At 42.8% G+C, this 19,267-nt stretch overlaps 1 protein-coding gene across 3 annotated transcripts in view; it reads right to left on the reverse strand.

Moving 5' to 3' along the window:
- Positions 1–3,324: 3,324 nt before the first annotated feature.
- The window catches only part of osbpl7 (oxysterol binding protein-like 7), a 74,617-nt gene continuing 58,674 nt past the window's right edge, over positions 3,325–19,267 (reverse strand). For all 3 annotated transcript variants that reach the window (XM_067968827.1, XM_067968828.1, XM_067968826.1), the window contains exons 21-23: positions 15,680–15,806; positions 12,817–12,939; positions 3,325–11,123 (exon numbers count right to left, since the gene is read on the reverse strand). In XM_067968827.1, the coding sequence (XP_067824928.1) occupies positions 11,015–11,123; positions 12,817–12,939; positions 15,680–15,806 (359 nt within the window). In that variant the 3' untranslated portion in view covers positions 3,325–11,014. The remainder of the gene's footprint in view (positions 11,124–12,816; positions 12,940–15,679; positions 15,807–19,267) is intronic.

The following is a 19,267-nucleotide window of genomic DNA, read 5'->3' on the forward strand; positions in this document are numbered from 1 at the left end:
ACCCTTCTGTGCAAATTGCTCACCCCCTTCCATAATAATGGAAAATCAACGCTGCCAACACCCACAATGTTGCTAACAGTTTATTGATTTTGCACCATTGTTTTAATGATCATGATTCACCAAGATAGAGAGAGGAAAAAAATCTTTCTTTTTCACCCTGATGAATCATACATTTTTAAGGGTTGGTACAGAATCAATAAATTAAACAAAAAAAAATCACAGTATTAGCAGCATCGATTATTGGAATCTTCCATTTTAGATGTTAGTCATTGAACTGGCATTTTCCCAGCATTCTTTACTTCAATATGTCAGCTTCTTAGAAAAAAGAAACTCTTTTCTTCTGATTTACTTCAGCATTGAATAAAATGTTAAACTTATATTTTTGAGATGGTACAAAAGGAAATTAATTATAAATGTCAATGCAGCTATTTGAACAGCCCACATTTGCATTTTAAAAATTAGTTTGAAAGGGGGAGGAAAAAGACTGAGGGTGATAAGGCGTTCCACCATTTTGAGGTCCTACGATCAATTCTGGCCTCTTCAGCATCCCTGCTTTTCATCGCTCCACCAAGGCCTTGTCTTCAGCTGCCTAGGCCCTAAGTTCTGGAATTTCATTCCTAAACCTCTCTACCTCTCTCTCCTTAAAACCTCTCTTTTGGTCACCTGTTCTAATGTCTCATGTGGCTCGGTGTCGAATTTTGTTTGATAACGCTCCAGTGAAGTGCCATGGGACTATGTTAAAGTTATTGTTGTTGAGACTGATTTCAACACTGAGAAGGATGGGCATGTAGGTCAGCTTATTTGGAGCTTGGGAAGAACAGGGGAAAGTTCTGAGCATCAATGGCCATAATCTAGTTTCAATAAAACAAAAGCAATAGAGATGGAGGCTGCAGGCTGGAGGTGCAAAGGAAAAATTCATCAGGCAATATCTATCCTGGCCTGAAGTGCAAGAGAGGGGCGAGAAGGGCTGCTCCAGATGCGGGAGCAGGCTTCAATTAGTGTTCAGACTTGGGCTTTATAAGGCAGCGGAGAACTGTTCTTCGGGCATGCAAGAGGCAGCTTGAGCAATGGAGATGCAGAAGGAGCAGAGAAGGCTAAGAATGTTAATAGCTGAAGAGTGGAGCTATTAATGGTAAGGTTACAGAAGTACAGGTTCTCAAGCTGGTCACTGGTTCACATCACTTAACACCAGGTCTTGCCGAGTACCTGGGCTTTGTGCTGTATTTCAAGCAGAGTCCCAATGCCAGTAGTTTATTTCCAGGTTCAAACCATGCAGAAACTTTGCATACTGTGTGCTGCTGGGTGACTGAGCTCTCCGCTGTGAGTTCCTGTTGTGAATTAACAGCCTCTCAATGCGAATCCAGATGTTGAGATCTGATAAGTGTTAATCAGTACATTTTCTTCATTTGTTCAAAGGTGCAACATATCTAGAAAAACAGAACCTATCTTAATAGGTCATCACCATCTTCCTTCAGAAAAAGATGTACTAAGCAAACTGTTCCAGAGAGGATGACACAGATTGATGCTTACTTTTATGGGTAAATACAACATTGTGCTGAACTGGCAGGCGTTCTGGTAAAGTTAGGTTACTTTATGTAGATGAATACTCTGCTAAATAAGGAGTTGGAAACACTCTGGAATCCCCTCCCTAAACCTCTTTGCCTCTACTTCTCTCTCCTCCTCAGTCACTCCTTAATACCTACTTCTTTGACCAAGCTTTTGGTCACCTGTCCTCATCTCTTTATGTAGCTCGGTGTCAAATTTTGTCTGATAATGCAGGAGTGAAGTGCCCAGGGACATTTTTACTATATTAAAAGGCCCTATATAAATGCAAGTTGTTGAGTTACTGGGGTCTCATTAAATGAACAAGTTTCATCCTCAGTACCCCTTTTAAAAATCAGATCCATAAGGTGCAGGTACTGCTCAGTTTATGAAGCTCACATATGCTTTATAAGGTCTGTTAGATAACAGTATCAAAGCATTAGCTTTTTTTACATTAAATGGAACAACTTTAAAAAAAACACAATAAGCATGTAAATTCTAAAACACTTGCATCATTTTCCCCTGTATTGTGTTGAAATTACTTTGTGTAAAGCTGCAGCACCATCTACTGCTGTTAAAAATGAACTACACACCATCCTACTTCAGAAAACGACGTACGAAGTAAACCATTCCACAGAGGATGACGGGGAGGTTCCTACATTGACTAAGGCAAATCGATTACTCAAAATTTACCCCCCACTGTAGCACACAGCAATGCTGGACATAGGGAATGTCATTATTTGCCTTGTGTTGCTTGACGTAAACTACAGGAAGTACATCATATCTGTACATCATGCTGTCATTTCCATCTTCTTACCATTATACCCATCCATATTTGGTTGGAAGTATTATACGACCGACATCACTTCCTGCAGGAAATCCTGGAAGAACTCTCCACCCAATTTCCTCCCCTGCACACCAGCATTACACCAATTTACTAGCATAACTGTCCAGGAAAATCAGCCTGGTCAAGAATATGTGGGCTAATGAACATGCATGAGGGTTCAGAAAGAATGTCCCAAATACCCCCTTTATACTCCAGAGGGAGCCTCCGGCAGGAAGGACAGCCACAACTTTGTTGCGACTGCACACACAGTGTTCCCCAATCTGTCGAATACAAGCACATTTACTGAACCACTTACATTGGAAACGCCCGAGTTAGCTGAACTCAGCTGAGAAGGAAGGCAAGGTACCACAACTGACCTGTTCCCCTTGGGCTAAAGGAGGTGGGGAAACCATCAGTCAGAGTTGCCACTCCAGAAGCATATCAGGTCTGCAACTCTCTTCCCCCAAAAAGCTGTTGAGGCTGGGGGACAATTGAAAATTTCAAAACTGAGATTGATAAGATTTTTGTTAGGCAAGGGTATTAAGGGTCATGGGACCAAAGTGGGTAGATGGAGTTAAGACACAGATCAGCCATGATCTAACTGAATGGCGGAAGAGGCTCGAGGGGCTGAATGGCCTACTTCTGTTCCTAAGTGACACCTGCCAGAGAAACGTGTGTGTGTGTGTGCGCGCGTATACACTATCAAAATCAGCTGATAGCCTTCCTTAACACTATTCTGGGCTCATTCATGAAGAATGGCCACTTGAGCAAGGCACAGGAGAGCTACCAATGCCTTCAGAACCAAATCCCAGTTTGAATCCATGTCTCTGGGGCAGAAGGGGAGAAAATTGAAGGATGGAAAAAATGGGAAATAAAGATATAATTAAACACACACATCATTACACAGGGCCTGGTCGCCTTGCAACTGGGAGGAAAAAACTACAAGCACTCAGGAATGAGACATGATTATGTTTTTAATAAACATTTTTTGAAGGTGCAAAGTACAAGGTTTTAATAATTTATTAAACATCTTGTCAGACTGTGCTCAAATGGAAGTTTCATTTCATTTCAATGCAAAGTAGGTATAAGTAAAACTCCTGATTACACAAGACCCATGTGTATATTGCTCCAATCATTATTTCCCCAAACTATACAAAGATTTCCTAAATTTCATAATTTAGACAGAATGACATGACATCTCTTTTCCACAAGCTCCAGACTTGCTTTAACATTTCAAATGATCCCTGCTAATTGTTTCCGTGCCTGGATCAGTCCAGTTTTCCCTCCAATCTCAACATACTGCGTTAGTGACGCTAACAAAAGTGCCAGTCTTAGGACAGTAATGGTGATACTACACTTGTGTCTTAAAATGGGCACTGGATTTTCATTTGGATGGAAGTACTGACAACTTGTATTGTGGTGGCAAATGGGTGCCAGATTTACATTGGCCCAAGTATGAATGGTGCAGTGTATTGGAGAACCAAAAACATAGTGCTATGGAGTGGTAGGACATGGGAGTCAATGTTTACTCAAGAATTCCCCTTTTCAGTGCTGGCAGGGGGCAGCACGAGTGGCAGCCAAGCACTTACCTACAAGAGGAGGAACCAGAGCAGCCCCTCATAGTCACTATTATCGATCCTTGTTGGAAACCATGTGTACGTGGATGTTGGGTGAGGGTAAGATTGGGCGTGGCCATCACGCTCTTCACAGATCACAACGTGGGATGTCAGGTTAAATGGCTATTCTAGAGATTTGATTTTACCACTGGGAAGGTAGAGATAAACTCAGCAGAAACCGTTCTTCAGGATATTAAATAAGTTGGGGGACAGTCCGTGATATAGCAGATTGTATACCGCCTGTAGAAGAAATGGGCATGAAGGGCCAAATGGCCTTTTCTCAATCTGCGTTTTCTTGTATAAAAACAGAAAACGCTGGAGAAACACAGCAGGGCGGTCAGCTTCCGTAAAAAAAGAAAAGTGATTTAAATTTAATCACTGCACAACGAGGAGCTCCTCGAATGAGGTGCGCCGACCCCTTTGCTCCATTCTCCACTCCACTCTCCCAGACAGCGAGGCCCACAACAGGAGTCATCTCACAAAATTTACTCTTCATTGTAACCGTGATCACAGAAACTAGACGCAGGGCAACATTGGCAAGCTTCGGCCCCAGTGACATTAGAGGATAGAAGAAGCTTTGTCCCCATCAAACCCCCCTCTCAGCCATGAAATGTAGCTAATGATACAAATACTCTTAATAAAAGAATCAGGGATATGTATACGAAGAAATACTATTGTGGTTCCAGTCCTGCTGGGACCATAGGAAGGTCATCTGTGAAATACAGTCCATTATCATTGAAAAATGTAGATTGTAAGGTTACAGGGACATCCTGGGGTTTTACCTTGTTACCGTGGCAGGGTTAGAAAGAAATTTCAGGCAGCTTTATGTGTCATTATTAATTTCCTTCCAGAAATAAACCAAGTTGGAGAGACTCTACAACAGTGCAAACTGTACCAGTTTATTGGAGGGGGTGTGACAAGCCAATGTGTCTTTTCACATGATACATCATCTTGAAAATAATTGATTCTGGCACTGAACCAAAAGAAAGGATTTCTAACAACCGTAGTGAGCAAGGCACAGAAACAATGGTCATTGAACTACTGCCCTAGAGACAATATCCTCTTTCTCAGAGTGGCATCTAAAAGTGTCCAAAATCAAATCTGCTTGATGTATGATTTTTCACTCCTAAAAGTCCGTACCATATGAAGGTCACATGTACACCTCCCGGTACCAACCATTACAGGCGCGTTTTGGGTGGAGAGGTAAAATGTTAGTGATGGTGGGCGGGGCTAGATTACTAATCTGGTTAGCAGAGAAGGGCAACAGAACAAGATTAGGGTCAAAAACAGTCCTGATGCCATTAGTGAAAGCAGACTTTGAAAACATATCCATGGGCAGGATGGGAAAAAAAGGGACCGATCTTGACCTGGATATCAAAAGGTGTCCAAAGTTCAGACATTGTACATTGTTCCTTATTTGGTAACACGTGTAGCTTCACTTTGAGCCCCTCTATGGTCATCGGTCATTTATTTGAAAACCAACATGATCAGAAGTCTAAGTCCCAGCTGAGACACCATTGGGTTCATTGGTATCGAATTGGGCATCGCCTTGCAAGCCTTAATAATGGAGCATGTGAGCAAAAGGTAGTTCAACAAGAACCATCTTTAATCCACTTAGACATGCAAGACCTGTCAAAACTATCACAGAATTGCAGTAGTTATGAATGAAGTCAATAGAAAAGAGTATCAGGCAGAGTGCCAAATTTGCCAAGGTGAATTTATACCCCATGATACTTATTCGGATCGAGAAAGTAAATCCAGATCAACACTTTCAGATTTGTGGGACAAGAGCACATTTAAAGTCAGAGTGTAGGAAGTATTTCTTTGCACAAGAGGGTTTTCAACAGCTGGATTCGGATTACTGGAAGGGCGATCGAGTCCAGGACACCAGGCCCATCAAGTGACAGCTAGGTATTGCAATGGAAAGCAGGTAGATTTGGTATTCTTGGAAGGATGAAATCAGTGGACTGTCTTCATTCAAATCTAGCTCGTGACTGATCTCAATTACCCCATTCCCAGACTGAAAGTAGAACTTGAACGGGCAGAACTTTTATATGGGAGAAAAAAGTCAGAAAATTGGTACATAATTTAAGAAAAAAACTGAACGTTCTCTATGTTACCAATGCCAAAGTTGTTCCTTAAATCCACTTCAATTTAGCAGGTATTAAGAATGTCGTTTTGGTCTGTACATCATGTGTCTCAGGTCACACATTTTACAGATTTGATTTTGGCAGCTTTAAAACTTACCCTGGTTTACAAAAGGATTAGTGTCTCATAAAATATCATGGAAGCGAAGTGATTGGAAAATGTATCACAAGAGTTATTGTATTGAGAATAATCGATAAACCGACAAATCATCATACCTCAGTAAATTACAACACAAGCGTAACATCACGTGTTCTGATAAGGTTGTCTACCGTCTGCCCGCAGACAATGACATCCCACTTCATAGGTATAAATACCAGCTTTATACAGCATTCGAAGCATCAGACAGTAATTAATAATGATAAAAGTGAGCGATGAACATTTCCACACTCCAAGAACAGTTTCAAAAACACATCTAAGGTATTCAGTCCAGACACTAAAGTACCTACAACTGGGATGGACAATCTGTATGAGAGTAGGAACCTTCTATAACCAGAAGGAGATTCCAAGTCGGATGTTCATTTATTAATTTATTTCCTTTTAAGTTTCCCTCTCTGCACCTTCATGCGATCTTGGTTCGCCTGAGGGCAGCAAGAGTGCGTGCAGCCCAACAACCTTCTCCACAGCTCCTCATCTAATGAAGGGTCTCTTCCAATACATGAACTTTTTTCTCTTTCAGCTCCTGACTAGAAAGTGCTGTAAATGTGCAGCAAAATCAATTTTCTTTATTCATTTTTATGACTCTCAGTTTTGACCAGCAAGCACCAAGTTATTGATCATGTGACAGGTAGATATGAAAAAAATGTTTTTTTTTTAAATTTGGAGTGAGAAATCCAGGATTATTCACTGCAATGGTCTGGTACACTCACATTTAAACCGGAAAGAATTTGCTGACATCCCATTCGCAAACTCCTCCCACCCCCTCTCCTCATGCTGACGCCTATGGGGCTAGGATTCCGCAGGCCTGTTAACCCATCCAAGTGGTCATTTTTCCCCTCACACGTGAGCCTAGTCAGTCAGATATTTTATCACGAAGGGGCATCACAATGGGAATCTACACCCTGTCCTGATGCAATGCTCACTCTGCGTGTTGTCCAGGATGAAGCACTGACGAGCAATCAGGAACAGGACACCTAGCTGATTCGTCCCCTACCCAAGCCCAGGGCTACTGAGGCTAATTGTAACTCCCTGGCAATTGCCCTGGCTGAGGGGCAGCCTTTTCTCCCTTCCCAACAAAACAATTCAAGATTATCAACGTAGGAATGATTAAAAAGTTATATTGAGGCACCCAAAATTATATGAGTACATATTAATGGTGGGTTTTTTTTAGTGCCTAAACTAAGCACATAAATAATTGTACATGTTCAAGGTAAGGGAAATGCCCCCACGTGAAAAATAAAATGTTAAACATTAAAAACATAAACAAACTTCTTACTGCTCTATAAATATGAGCACTGGCTCCCAACAGTTAAGCAGTATATTAATATATTGCTAGGCCTTAAATATTTAATTGTAAATGGTAACATTAGATATACTAGGAAGTATTTCAGTCATCTTGGTGTGACACTTGAGGGTGCATTTCAGAACAATGAATTTCACAGAGTCTATTGCTGCTTAACCATCATTCTACCCAACTTCCTGCTATGGCTCTGTTGTGCCTTGGCCAATATTGATAGGGAAAACTCAACAGGGAGTGTTGCCAGTCTAATCACCAGCAGGGGGCATCACAGCTGAGCTCCATCCTTTCCTTACCTGATGCCCACACGGCATTTCCAGCAAAGATTTTGGGGGTGGGGGGGGGGGGTGGGAGGTGTGTCGATGAAACGTGATCGGGAGTAGGAACCTTGGCCGACTTTGCCCTCCCTAACCTACAGCTGCTGGAGCCAATTCTAGTGCCCCTACCACCGCCCCTCCCCCACCCCACCCGAGGCCAGCGAACCTAGCACAGACACAGGACTGAACCTGGGACGTTCTTCTCCAGCGCTCAAAGGCTCAACCTGGGAACTCCGAGGTCTTTATGGTTCAATTACTGGCTGGGATAAATCCACTGGTGGGAGCTGGATCGTACAATTTATTCAATCCAACATAAAGATACGATACTCTTGATACTGTGTAGATAAGAATCACAACCTCATGACAATCGCTACACAAAACACTGAAGACGACCGTCATTGTACCAGTCCTGATCTAGGATTCCATTATCACCATCAGAGCCACCCAGTCTCAAATGAGAGACAGTGACTGCACAAGGAAGTTTCTTCTCATAGGTCCAGTGAACTTCAATAAAGGGCCTCACGAGTGTCACCAATACTAGGTCCTGTGCAAGGCTATTTTTTTTGTGGCTGTAGACCGTTCACAGTACCCTTTGCTGAACTACAGCCTTCCCTAGCTGTGTACGCAAATCTTCAGTAACTGCGCGTGCACGTATTTGTGCCTAGACGGTCGTTTCCCCGTCGTCACTGGTGCCTTGAATTCCACCCTGAAATGGGGCAGAGGGATTCCTGATCACTGGGAGTCGCAGCCGTTTGCTGCGAAACTACAAGTGGTCCCACAATATAACATAGCAACAATTTGGCAAGCACCAGTATTTTATATCATCTACACTGCATTATACGCCACTTATACGTCTCTAGAGGCAGCCTATAATATAACGTGATGGCGAACATGCACACGGTGGCAAGGAGACAATACGTGCCTGCGGAGGATAGAAACACCATTTCTTAGAGGGCTTCCATTCCTTTCTTCTGGAGGCAAAACACGACTAGTATCAAAGGTCACGGCCATCAGCAGTGCAGTTGCTACTGTGCAGTCAGCATTGATTGCAGGCCCCATGCCCAGACTGTGAGTTCAGCAGTAATATTTTTAAGATTGCTGACCTGTAACCGAGTGAGTTCCTGCCATGTGAGTAGGGCAAAGAGCATGGACTGGCGCAAATGAGCAGGGGGACGAAACTGGTACAAACAACTGCACAGGTTTGAGTGAGCAAAGCCAGAACTCACTACAGAAATAAGATGAAGTAACACTATGCACCACTTAGACACACTTTACTTTAATCACATTTCTCCCCCACACTCTTGATGGTGCTGACTATATCCTGGAGTACAGCTCCATAGTGCTGACAGCATATTACGGACCATTACCGATATGAAACGTTATGTGCTGTGCCACTTTTACTTTTGTAACTCTTTTTGTGCTGTGCTGGTGCATCACGAGGAATTGCTTTGAGACCACCTAAACTCATTTTACATTCTAAACTCATTCCTAAAAAGTTAGTGCAGAGATCCCACCAGTCAGGACATCCTGGCAGTAATTCAATCCTTGGTCCCTTGAAGTAAAAGGACACAGTGTTGTGATGCCAGTGTGTCAGTACCTTATTGCTCAATCCTGTGGATCATTCATATTTAATGGCACAGTCCTCCCAAGCCTCTGTCATTGTTTCTACACAATTATATGCACAACAGAAAACCTGCCTCTATATGCCTCCTAAAGACCCTCCTTTGACTGTGCTTTCACTCCCTCACTCTTACTCAGTGTCCACCTGTTAACCACTGCCCTGTATTGGGCTCCGAGTCATCTCTCTCAGTACACAAGGAACTGCGTACAAATGTAAGCTGGGTTTAGGATCCGGTGTCATTTTAAAGTGTTCTTTTTCACTTGCCAGTGCTTATTCTGCCTTTTAAAGAAATTACAAACTATACTTGCTGTGCAAAAAAAGTATTTGAAAAGATTGAAAATAATCTTTTTTAAAAAAAGCCCAAATACTCATCTCTTTAATAAGTGCTGTTGTACAACAGAAAACCAGTGCTCCCCCTGCAAATATGCTGATATTTTAATTCTCATTGTTCCCAGGGGTTTTGTACATATGCACAAGTTGCTGCACAAGATGCAACACTCACTTTGTGCCTTGTGCAGCCAGAACTGTTTCCACAGTGTCATGACCTCTCCAGTGAGATATTTTCTTTATTCGTGCAATGAACAGTCTCTTCAGACAAAAAGAAAGTGATCTTTAAATCAATTCTACAACACTTAAATCGTTGAATGCTCTTTTTTGACTTATGCAATACATCGTTTGAATCTCACATGAATTCATAATCTAAGGGATGGTGGGGGGGGGAAGGGGTTGGAGATCCATTCCCAAATATTCAGTTACATTGTCAGTTTTAAGAAGTTTGCACAGAGAGCAGGGAGACTGCATTAGGGATTCTTCCCCACTGCTGAACACCTCCATACCAAAAAGCTGCATCACAGACAGCTCCTATGTTCCAAACCAAACTTTTACCCAATGAAGTGTGGGTGCCGATTCCAAGTAATGATATATAAAAGGCATCATGTAACCAGTCAGACTTTCAAAAGCAGTGAACTAAATTATAAAATGAAAACTAATCTTCCAGAACCAGCAATAAATATATTTTTAAAAAATTTGATTTTTTTTTTAGAAACTAAAATCATTCATAAAACGAGCGGTTTGGTAAAACATCAGAAGATTATTTTACACGGGAAACAGAGTGTGGAACTTTCAAACAGAAAGATGTTGATGGAGTAAAGACAAGGACAGATGTGCACACGTCACAATTAAGACAGGTGATATGGGTAGCAAGTGCAGAAACCTTACAGTGTATTTCTAAATAATGCACTTTGAGATAACTAGAGACGCCCCTACTCCCTCGCTCATTTTATTTGCTTTAGAGTGAGGAGGGGAGGGGGTTCTTTTAGCAGCAGGTACACTGTTCTTTGCCTCTGACAGATGTGTGCTGGCTAATTGTGCTCTCTATATAAAACTTAAGGCACCTGCTGAGAGGTATACCTGAGAAGCAGGGTCTGGGGGTAGGGCGGAAGAAAGAAGAGGCGCCATGCCTTCGACATAGCACAGCCTGTAACTGTGTTCTCACCACAGCACTGGGTTGTCCACCTTTGAGAATCCAGGATCTTTCCTCAGTTCCCAGTAAGTACCGTTGCTCATCCATGATTCCTTTCCATTGGCATCAATGGTTTTCCTGGAAGGAAGACATAGTATAGCTTGTTAAAAATAGGCTTATCATCCAACAACAGCATAGTGTCAGCCGTGGCTCAGTGGGTATCATGCTTGCCTGAGTCCGAAGGGCGTGAGTCCAAGTCCCGCTCCAAAGACTTGAGCACAAAATCTAGGCTGACGCTCCAGTGCAGTACTGAAGGAGTGCTGCACTGTCGGAGGTGACGTCTTTCGGACGAGACGTTAAACCTTGTCTGCCCTCTCACGTGGATGTAAAAGATCCCGTGGCACTATTTCAAAGAGAAGGGGAGTTCTCCCTGGTGTCCTTGGCCAATATTTATGTCAGCCAACATTACTAAAACAGATTATCTGGTCATTATCACATTGCTATTAGTGGGAGCTTGCTGTGCACAGATTGGCTGCTGTGTTTCCTACATTATAATGGCTGCAGCGTTTCCTACATTACAACAGTGATAACATTCCAAAAGTACTTCATTGGCAGTAAAGCGGTTTGGGACATCCTGAGGTCACGAAAGACACTATATAAATGCAAGTCTTTCTTTCTTTAGAAAATGGACCGATGCCAGAGTCCTTTTGAAAACGGACAGAGGAAGGCACTAAGACGAACGAATGATAAACAGCCACATGTCACCCACTGTGATCCTGCAAGTATATCTAAAGTTGCACAGCCTGATTGGAATACATGTCAACATGTTTGGCTTTGCTTAATACTATTTACTAGACGTTTACAAATAGCAATTTTTAAAAGATGTTGTGCAATAAAGGAGGACAATTGAAAAGCTGGCATGAGTGCTCAGTATTTGAAGGATCAGAAACTCCATATACATGTGTATGGTTGAGAGAAGAACAAGGCAGAAGCTCTGTAGACTGTCCAATTCTGGTCTCAGTGGAGTAGTTAATCTTCTTGCAGTCATCCAGCGCTGTAATCCAGATTCTACATGTCGTACACATATGCAACACACATGCCTATGTGAGTTCTTTTCTTCCCATTTTCTCACCTCCTCGCCTGAAGTCGGCGACTCCTACAGGGGTACAATTGCCAGGAGCCCTCTGATACACACATGCAGGGACTGCAGGCTAATTAACTCTGGCTGATCTTTCTCCACATCCCTTAATACCTTTACTTCCCAAGTTAGATCCTTTCAAATGTCTCAAATGACTTTACATCTATAGTACGCTGAGTTGCACATTCTTACAGCCCTTTGTGTTAAACTATTTTTCCAGTGTGCCTCCAAAATTGACAATAAGGGTGGGACTTATCTTTGGGCTGTGTGTCGCTGGCACAGGCAATTTCAGATATGTGTATCGGTGAGACAGTTTACAGAAGGAAAAGAAATCTGGGCTGCAGCAATGCCACATTTTCCTCAAATCCAAAACAAGACAGGAGTCAGGAGAAGGGTGGGGCAGAGAAAATTGACATCTTAAAAACTTGATTTTTGTCATTCAGTTTAAAGTTCAGAGGTTTTTGGAAACCTCACTCAAAAACCAAACTGTCAAGTCCAAAACCAAGCAGGTGGTGATGCTGGAGTAATTCTCCCCTCATTCCCAGCTTCAGTCTCCACTCAAATGCTGATGTCACAAAATGCGCAGTTTCCACAGCATCAAAAGTTTGTTTGCAGTGTTGCGTAAATCAGAAACTACTGCTTGTAAAACAGCAGAGCTGCAATGGCCGATCTCCGTATCTGCTCATTACTTACGTAAAGAAGCGCGACTGGTAGACCATGTTGTTTTCCTCCATGATCCTCCTCCTATCCCTCTGCAGCTGCTCAATCCTTTGTTTCTGAACTTCCGCTGCCTCTGTGTTCCCCTCCTCGAGGTACCTGTGTAAATTAAAAATATTAAAACAAAATCATTCATAATGACTCTGTTTGCAGAAAATCTGGAACCCGATGGCCAGCCAGCTGGCTGTCTAACTTCATGCTGTCCCTAAGGTGTAGGGGACTAGTCTTCCAAAAAGCTCAAATCAGTGTGTCGGAATAGCAATACCTGCCTATATTCAACTGAGCATAATATCAAATCATGTGACTGATAAAAGAATGTTAAATTTATTTTTGGTGAGATTCCATGGTTTAAATATTTAATCTTTTAACCAAGTACTCCAGGAGAAGGCATTACTCTCATTTATTTGAAGTGGGCAGGCAAATGGGTGGAAACCATCACATGGTGAGTTTCATAAAACGTCATTTAAAGTTATACGAGATTTGCTGTAATGGAGGGGCCCCTAGTGGACAACAGAAATTGGTGAGGAATTGAAAGTCCCCAAATTTTAGTCTTGCACGTGATGCAGCGATACCGTGGGCAGAGTCTTCCTGGTGGTCACTCTTTGCGAACCTGCTACACTGGGATTGCCCAGTGATGTATGAGATCTGGTGTTAGGATCCAGCGGTGCCAGCACTCGCCTCCCTCTCCTCTCTCTCCCCTCCCCCACCCAGGCCAACCCAAGAACAGCATTAATCATCCTTGGACTGGCAGGTTAATTGAGGACATACAGAAGGACAGCGATGTAAGTGTGCTGTGTAATGATGAATCATCGACACAAAGCTTCGTGCCACAGAGATTTTAGTGGGTAACCTAAGCGGGGATAATGGAAATTCCACTCTGTGCAAAAAAAATCTGAACAGAGCTTTTTAAAACCATGGAAACAAAATAATTGTACTGTAAGATTTCTAATTAATGTGCAGAATTTCACAGAGGCACAACTGTGGTAATGTGTTACTAAAATATATATTTTATTAAAAATCTTGTGTACGTATGCAATTCCTATTCCTGGAAGGCTGTTTCCAGTGGGGTCCCGCAAGACTCCGTACCAGGTCCCTGGCTTTTTGTGGTTTATATTAATGATTTGGACTTGAATGTAGGGGGCTTGATCAAGAAGTTTGCAGATGACACAAAAATTGGCCGTGTGGTTGATAGTGAGGAGGAAAGCTGTAGACTGTAGGAAGATATCAATGGACCGGTCAGGTGGGCAGAAAAGTGGCAAATGGAATTCAAGCCTGAGAAGTGTGAGGTAATGCATTTGGGGAGGGCAAACAAGGCAAGGGAGTACACAATAAATGGGAGGATACTGAAAGGTGTAGAGGAAGTGAGGGAACTTGGAGTGCATGCCCACAGATCCCTGAAGGTAGCAGGACAGGTAGATAAGGTGGTTAAAAAGGCATACGGGATACTTTCCTTTATTAGCCGAGCCATAGGATACAAAAGCAGGGAGGTTATGCTAAAACTGTATAAAATATTGGTTAGGCCACAGCATGACTACTGTGTACACCACATTACAGGAAAGATGTGACTGCACTAGAGAGGGTACAGAGGAGATTTACGAGGATGTTGCCAGGACTGGAGAATTTTAGCTATGAGAAAAGATCAGATAGGCTGGGGTTGTTTTCTTTGGAACAAAGGAGGCTGAGGGGAGATTTAATTGAGGTATATAAAATTATGACGATACTAGATAGAGTGAATAGGGAGGACCTATTTCCCTTAGCAGAGGGGTCAGTGACCAGGGGGCATAGATTTAAAGTAATTGGTAGAAGGATTAGAGGGGAGCGGAGGAGAAATTTTTCACCCAGAGGGTGGGGAGCTCTGGAACTCACTGCCTGAAAGGGTGGTCGAGAGAGAAACCCTCAACTCATTTAAAAAGTACTTGGATGTGCACTTGAAGTGCTGTAACTTAGAGGGCTACGGACCAAGTGCTGGAAAGTGGGATGAAGCTGAATAGCTCTTCTTTTGGCCGGCACAGACACAATGGGCCGAGTGGCCTCCTTCTGTGCTGTAGCTTTCTATGATTCTATTGTCATGAATTTTTGGTTTACATCAACATTTAACAATCCATCCCCTGTCCCCACAGTGGGTCTGGTTTAAGGTGACACTAATTAAGCATGAACAATGTGATCTGTGGCCAATTATGAGTGCAATCAAATCTGATCACCGCTGTAAGTAAGGTTTTTATTTTTTATTTAGTGAACACCCTATTTATTTTGCAGCATTGGTGGCTTTGAAATCCCTGTGGTCAACAAAAATGGCTGAGCCCTCAGCCTGCCCATACTGGCCAGGAACGTGGCTTTCATATTACTGGTCTGCGTGGACCTTCCCCTGACATCAGGGAAGATCCGCAGCCAGAACGGGAAAGTCACAAATACGTTTGAACAGGGGTGTGTGGAGATTTCAATGTTACCGCTGGTCCCCAGATCCACCTGTTACTTGGAACCCCTTTAGCCAAAGCCCAGAAATTACACTGTCATGTTTAACATGTGAAGTTACTGCGGCATTAACCCTCTTATTTTATGCGGATTAATGACTCCATTAAAATAGCGGAGAAAGTAATCTCACACAAACCCGTTAAGTGTCCGTACGCAAACATGACGGCAGAAATTCCTAGGATCAGACTTTATTCCACAACACAAGCTACTAAAAATATCCTGGAGAATCACAACATAACTCTGTGGAGTATTTTATGACCAACTAAGACTTGAACTGGGTTGAATTTTAAATTTTAAACCACGACCTTGTATTAGTCCAAGTGTTAACGGTGACTTTGTTCAAAACAACCCAGCCACCTCGGCCTACCTCTGGTCAGGCCGCAGCCGCGAGTCGGTCAAGGGTAGAATGCGTTTAAGGTCAGGGGTCAGCTCATTAAGTTCTCGTGCAAATGTGGTGAAACCGTAGTAACGTTCATGATCTTTAGGTATGGCGTCTGAAAGACAGAAACAACAGAAAACATAACTGCACGAGAATCGCCACGGTAAAATACTGTACGCTCGTTTGAAATCAGACACTTGAAAAATAGTGAGGCTTCCTTGTTCTAGGTAAAAAAACACTGGCACAAGTTGGAGCTCAAACTAACAAAGCTGGGGCTGTTTAATTTTTTTTAAAAAAAGAACCCATACAGGAAGTAATTTCTGATTCAAAACAGAAAATGCTGGAAATACACAACACAGGAGGCCCAACAGCATCTAAGAAAAGACAGGTTAATACTTTGGATGCAGACCATTCAACAGAATGTTCAGAATTTGCTGTTTTTCCTCTCTATTTATACCCCAACAGCTGTCCAGAAATTTTAAAAACGTGACTGGACACTAAAGGTCCTTTTCTTTTTTTTTTTAAAAAAAGAACTTATTTATTTGTTAAGATTGAATCACACACTATTAAAAGAAACAAGCAAAAGTAAGGAAAGAATAAAGGGAAAGGAAAAAAGGAAGAATGAAATAAGGGAAAGGGAAGAAAGGAAGAATCTCATCGTGTCATCAGGATGTCCCAACATGGTTAATAATCAATGAAGACGTTGAGGTGCAGTCACCTAGATATCAGCGAGACACGCATAACATCAGCGTCACAAAGTACGGTATAAATGTTACAATAAAATTAAAACTATTCCTCTGCATCCCCTCCAAATAACTCACTACACAGAATCAAAAGAGACAGTGCTCAGCCACTTACCTGAATTTTAAAATATAGACTTCCCCCCCCCCGCCCACCTCGCTCTGTGACTTGTAACGTGAAATTATTATTAAGGCTATTATCATTTTTAATTTTCATCAACAGGAAATAAGGAGAAAAAAAAAAATCAGAACTCAGATCACAAATGACCTAATCCCTGCCCAACTTCCTGACCAGTTTTGGCAAAAGAGTCTATTACAGAGATATTTCAGATTTCCAGCATCCGCAGTATTTTGCTTTTATTCTAATAGAGATATTTGCATTAGGGAGCCAGCTTCACGACACAGACACTTGACTCCAAAGCTCAGCCAGAACTAAAGGGCTCCTTTAGTTGCACATTGATTCCTGGAGGTGCCCAGAATTTGCCCATGCTCTGTACAATCTTTTGGACTGACCCAAGTTTTTAAAGACACCAGTTCGCAGTATAACTGTCAGACTGGGTTGTGGATTGTAAGCTGCATTATTGCTGGATATATTATGAGACAATCCACACAAACGCTTCACTTTTTAAAGAAAAGGTTTTGCAGGGCCAATAAAACTTGTCCCATTACAATCGTCACTTTCAGCGTAATTGTGACGGAACTGGAATGGGTAACTTCCGAGGTACCAGAGGCAAACATTGCTGAAATATCAACACAAGGCGATGACTTCAGTATAAAGTAGGTAAAAGAATAGCAACAGCAGTTAAGTAGGTTGGTGTAGCACCACTATGCAGTAAGAGGTGATAGAATAGTAGTTTTGTGGCCGTACAGCAAATTCTGATAAGGTGCCTACAGGTGTTGCTCCATTAGAGAAGGAAAGGAATTTCTCCTCTACCTTTATGTGGTAGTTGCTAACTCATTTTAATTTTTAAAAAATCTTAGCAATTTTCTTCCTCCCTCTCCTGAAGCTGCTGACAGGGTAATTGGGTGCAGTTCCCCAGCTCAGTCGTCCTCCCATACCTTACCCAAGCGGATATTATTTCCACCCAAGTCTCAACGGGGCACATGAATCGAACATAGGGGGCATCAGTACCGAGCCTGATTCTGACCTCACTTCCAACAGGGAGGGTCACTGGCTCGCGATCAGAAGTAAAAACCCTAGCCGATTTTCCCCTCCCTAACCCAGGGGCCCCAACGTCACTTGTCGTGCCCATACAGTTGCCCAGGTTAATTCCGCACAGACCAGTAAATAAACTTGGGGCTTCCTGGTGTACATGGTTCAGCCTTCAACTGGACAAACTTGCTGAGCCACAGGTAAGTGATTAATGGATCTGTACTTTTACCCTCTTATAACTGTTGTGTTAGTGACGCTGACATTCGGGTCCTAGAGAGCTGCCAACAGCCCCAAAGCCTAGCGACCAGCAAGTCCCATTTCTTTCATTGGGTCTTCCCCGTGACCAGTCTCGGTGAATCCGGCAAGTTACACTTTGGGAATGCCGGCAGCTGTTGAAGACTTGCCCGGGGGGGGGGGGGCACGAAAACAATATACAAGCAGCTTTACTCTGGCAATGCTTATCGCTTCTTAAAATGGAGCCTGAATACCTGCTGGCCTTCACCCAGTCACCGTCATCATCACCTAGGTAAACTGAACATTTACTCTGGCCGATTCAATTATTCAGTGAAGTGCCTAGTTACTGCAGGAATGTAGTTTAACAGGCTCTTGTGCTTCAGAACTACTTAAAGCTGGACATATGTAACAACAGCATTTTCATTTCACACTAAAAACCCTGACCAGCTCGATATGTTGGGCTAGTGTATTGTTAACAGTCGGCTGACCGAGTACTGGAAGATTTAATGTGCAAAAAAAAATCTGGCAAATTGATAAAACAGAAGGGGGAAAATTAGCTGACCAACCAGCCAGTTTAGGTGCAGTTAATTATTCATTAATAACTTCTGAATTAGTAAAAGGTCTGTTAATCACCTGAAGCCGCTATTATATTGCGTTAGTGTTGCCGGGTTTCCAAAGTGCAGGCCATGCACAGCCGGCTACAAGCCAAATTGCCGGGTCTCGTTAGGATCGGTAGCGGGTTTTTCGGACTGCTGGTCTCAGCGAGGTTTACTGGATAGTGATCAGAACCTGGCTGATTTCCTTCCCCTTCCTCCTTCCCCCAGCCAAAGCCCTAGCTAGCTCAGCACAGACTGGGGATCAAAGCTGGGGTCATCTGGCTCGACATTAGCTCAGTTTCATACTGAACAATGTCTTACTGAACCATCAGCGGTGGATCAGTGGGTAGCTCTCTCGCCTTCAGAAGGTTGTGGGTTCAAGTCCCATTCCAGAGACTTGGGCACATAATCAAGACTGACACTCCCAGTGCAGTACCGAGGGAGTGCTGCACTGTCGGAAGTGCATCTTTTGCATGAGACGTTAAACCCGTCTGCCTTCTCAGATGGGTGTAAAAGATCCCATGGCAGTATTTCGAAGAAGAGCAGGGGGAGTTCTCCCCAGTGTCCTGGCCAATATTTATCCCTCAACCAACACTTAAAACAAATTATCTGGTCATTATCTCATTGCTGTTTGTGGGAGCTTGCTGTGCGCAAATTGTCTGCCGTGTTGCCTACATTACAACAGTAACTACACTTCAAAAGTACTTCAATGGCTGTAAAGCGCTTTAGGACATCCTGAGGTCATGAAAGGCACTATATAAATGCTTGTCTTTCTTTCTTTCATCAGGGAATTCTCTCCAGACCATTGTTGAGAATGAAGAGCACAGGCTGGAGTGGGTACGTTATATACATT

This window comes from Heptranchias perlo, chromosome 30 (genome assembly GCF_035084215.1).
Source record: "Heptranchias perlo isolate sHepPer1 chromosome 30, sHepPer1.hap1, whole genome shotgun sequence".
NCBI classification, from domain to species: domain Eukaryota; kingdom Metazoa; phylum Chordata; class Chondrichthyes; order Hexanchiformes; family Hexanchidae; genus Heptranchias; species Heptranchias perlo.